Below are 2,359 nucleotides of genomic sequence, written 5' to 3'. Positions count from 1 at the left end.
AGATGCTCAACGTTATGTGCAAATTATGAAGCATTCATCAAATACTGTGATAGGCACTCAGATTTAAAAAATGACTGAAAATAATTAAACCATCCTGCAATCATAAATACATGTTTTCCCTTCTGGTTTGTGTTTCTGAGTTACAACATTCAGGTAGATTTGATATGGTTAACAAATTCCCTACATATCTTTAAAGTCAATGTGTAATGAAAGTGTGTCATTTCAAAATAATTTAAACTAAAATGTCCCTAAAACAACAGGATCATATCAGCAAAAATGACTATGCAGCATAACTTGACACAAACACCTTTTGTTAGATCTCAGTCAAATACCTGCTGGAGGTTTCCAAGCTTAGAAATGTGCAAATATACAGTTTTTCAAATGAAGAAAGAAATGTGCTTTTGAATTCAGCAGCAGTTAATCATTGGACGTAAGCTTACCGTGTCTGTAAAGAATCTCTCTTTTGTCATTGGGAGACAAAAATGTGTTTTAATTCTTTCCAGTCTCCTCAGAAATTACACAAAAATAGAAAATGATTCAGTTCGATAACTAATTGAGTTTTCCCTCCAACAGAACAGATGGGCGGGAGCTGAGACAACAGAAGGACAACGCGACAGAAAGAGCACATCACATGGGTGCCATCTCGCTTCCCGTGCTAGAGATGACGGATGAGGCGTGGGAGAACGGCAGCTTCGCCAGTCCGTCGCCCGGACTCCCCCTGTTTCTGCTCATGTTCAACGACAGCGATCTGAACGAGACGCTGTTAAACTCCACCAACTCCAGCATCCCAGATGTGTCCTCGGGTCCCAGCGTGGCGGGGGTCCTCATACCGCTCATATACATAATCGTGTGTATCATCGGCCTCGGCGGAAACACTTTGGTGATTCACATTGTGCTGCACTACTCAAAGATAGAGTCGGTGACCAACATCTACATCCTCAACTTAGCCATCGCCGACGAGCTCTTCATGCTCGGCCTGCCCTTCCAGGCGGTTCAGAACACGCTCCAGTCGTGGCCGTTCGGCTCCTTCATGTGCCGACTGGTGATGACGGTCGACTCCATCAACCAGTTCACCAGCATCTTCTGCCTGACCGTGATGAGCATCGACCGCTACCTCGCTGTAGTCCACCCCATTCGGTCGTCAAGGTGGCGGCGGCCCCAGGCGGCCAAAGTGGTGAACGGCACCGTCTGGGCTCTGTCGTTTCTTGTTGTCCTGCCTGTGGTGATCTTTGCCAACATCCAGAAAGCTGGAGGTACCTGTAACATCGCCTGGCCGCAGCCGACTAACATCTGGCGGGCAGCTTTCATCATTTACACCTCCACGGTGGGATTCTTCTGCCCTCTTCTCATCATCTGCCTCTGCTACCTGCTCATCGTCTTCAAGATTCGCAGCTCGGGTAAAAAGGTCCACGCCACCTCTACCAAGCGCAGGAAGTCGGAGAGAAAAGTGACGAGCATGGTCGTGATTGTTGTCGCCGTGTTTGTCTTCTGCTGGCTGCCTTTCTACGCCCTCAACATCATCAACCTGCTGGTGTCGCTGCCCGCAGAGTACCAGGGCCTTTACTATTTCGTGGTCGTGCTCGGCTACGCTAACAGCTGCGCCAACCCCATCGTCTACTGCTTCCTGTCGGACAACTTCAAGAGGGGCTTCCGGAAAGCACTCTGCCGCTCCACGAGGAAGGTGGAGAACCACGAGCCCATGGAGCGCCAACAGCAGAAGGAGGGCAGTTCGGCGATCATGCCCAGGGAGAGCCTGAGGCGGGCGATCAGGGCCGAAGAGGATGAAGAAGAGGAAGACGTCTCTGAAATGACCGAGATCTACAGAATCTCCCAAAACGGCAACGACAGCTTCCAGCCACAGAGCTCGCAGCCGCTGTTGTCGGACAAAGGAGCGACTCCGGGAGCGACGGAGCTGTCGTCCCCAGACAGGAAGGACAAGTCTGGGGACTTGAAAGGGAAAGATGCAGCCAACGGGTCCACGCTGACTGTGCCGTTGCTTCTCAATGGAACCAAAAATGGGAGCATTAAAACTCTGCCAGAGGAAGCATTGGACCAGAGCACCTCACTGGAGATAAGTTACTTATAAAGGATCGTATGTTACTTGCAGTGAACTCAGTATTACGACGCGGGGCAGCCAACACTGAGCTGTTTGTAAAAAACGGTTTATAATGAAGACTTGAGGAAAACTTGCTTTTTCTTCATCAATGGACTCAAAGTTTCTTTAACATTTGAAGGAGTTGTTAAACTTTTACCAACATACGTCATGTATTCCTGTTTATATCGTGTACATATGCATGAATATGAATGTACAAAGTTGTGCCTTTATTTACTTTCATCACATGTATCTTGTTGATTGTGG

General features: G+C 48.3%; 1 protein-coding gene across 1 annotated transcript; it reads left to right on the top strand.

The window, feature by feature from the left end:
* Positions 1-631: 631 nt before the first annotated feature.
* LOC306787423 (somatostatin receptor 3) lies at positions 632-2,086 on the top strand (the record flags this gene model as incomplete). Its single annotated transcript, XM_079282542.1, has 1 exon — positions 632-2,086. The coding sequence occupies one exon, from the start codon at positions 632-634 to the stop codon at positions 2,084-2,086; it is 1,455 nt and encodes a 484-aa protein (XP_079138668.1).
* Positions 2,087-2,359: the final 273 nt, after the last annotated feature.

The sequence above is a fragment of the Melanostigma gelatinosum genome (assembly GCF_949748355.1).
Source record: "Melanostigma gelatinosum genome assembly, chromosome: 13".
In the NCBI taxonomy this organism is placed as follows: Eukaryota; Metazoa; Chordata; class Actinopteri; order Perciformes; family Zoarcidae; genus Melanostigma; species Melanostigma gelatinosum.
The sequence above is the reverse complement of the archived record's forward strand: the minus strand, read 5'-3'. Positions and strand labels throughout refer to the sequence as shown.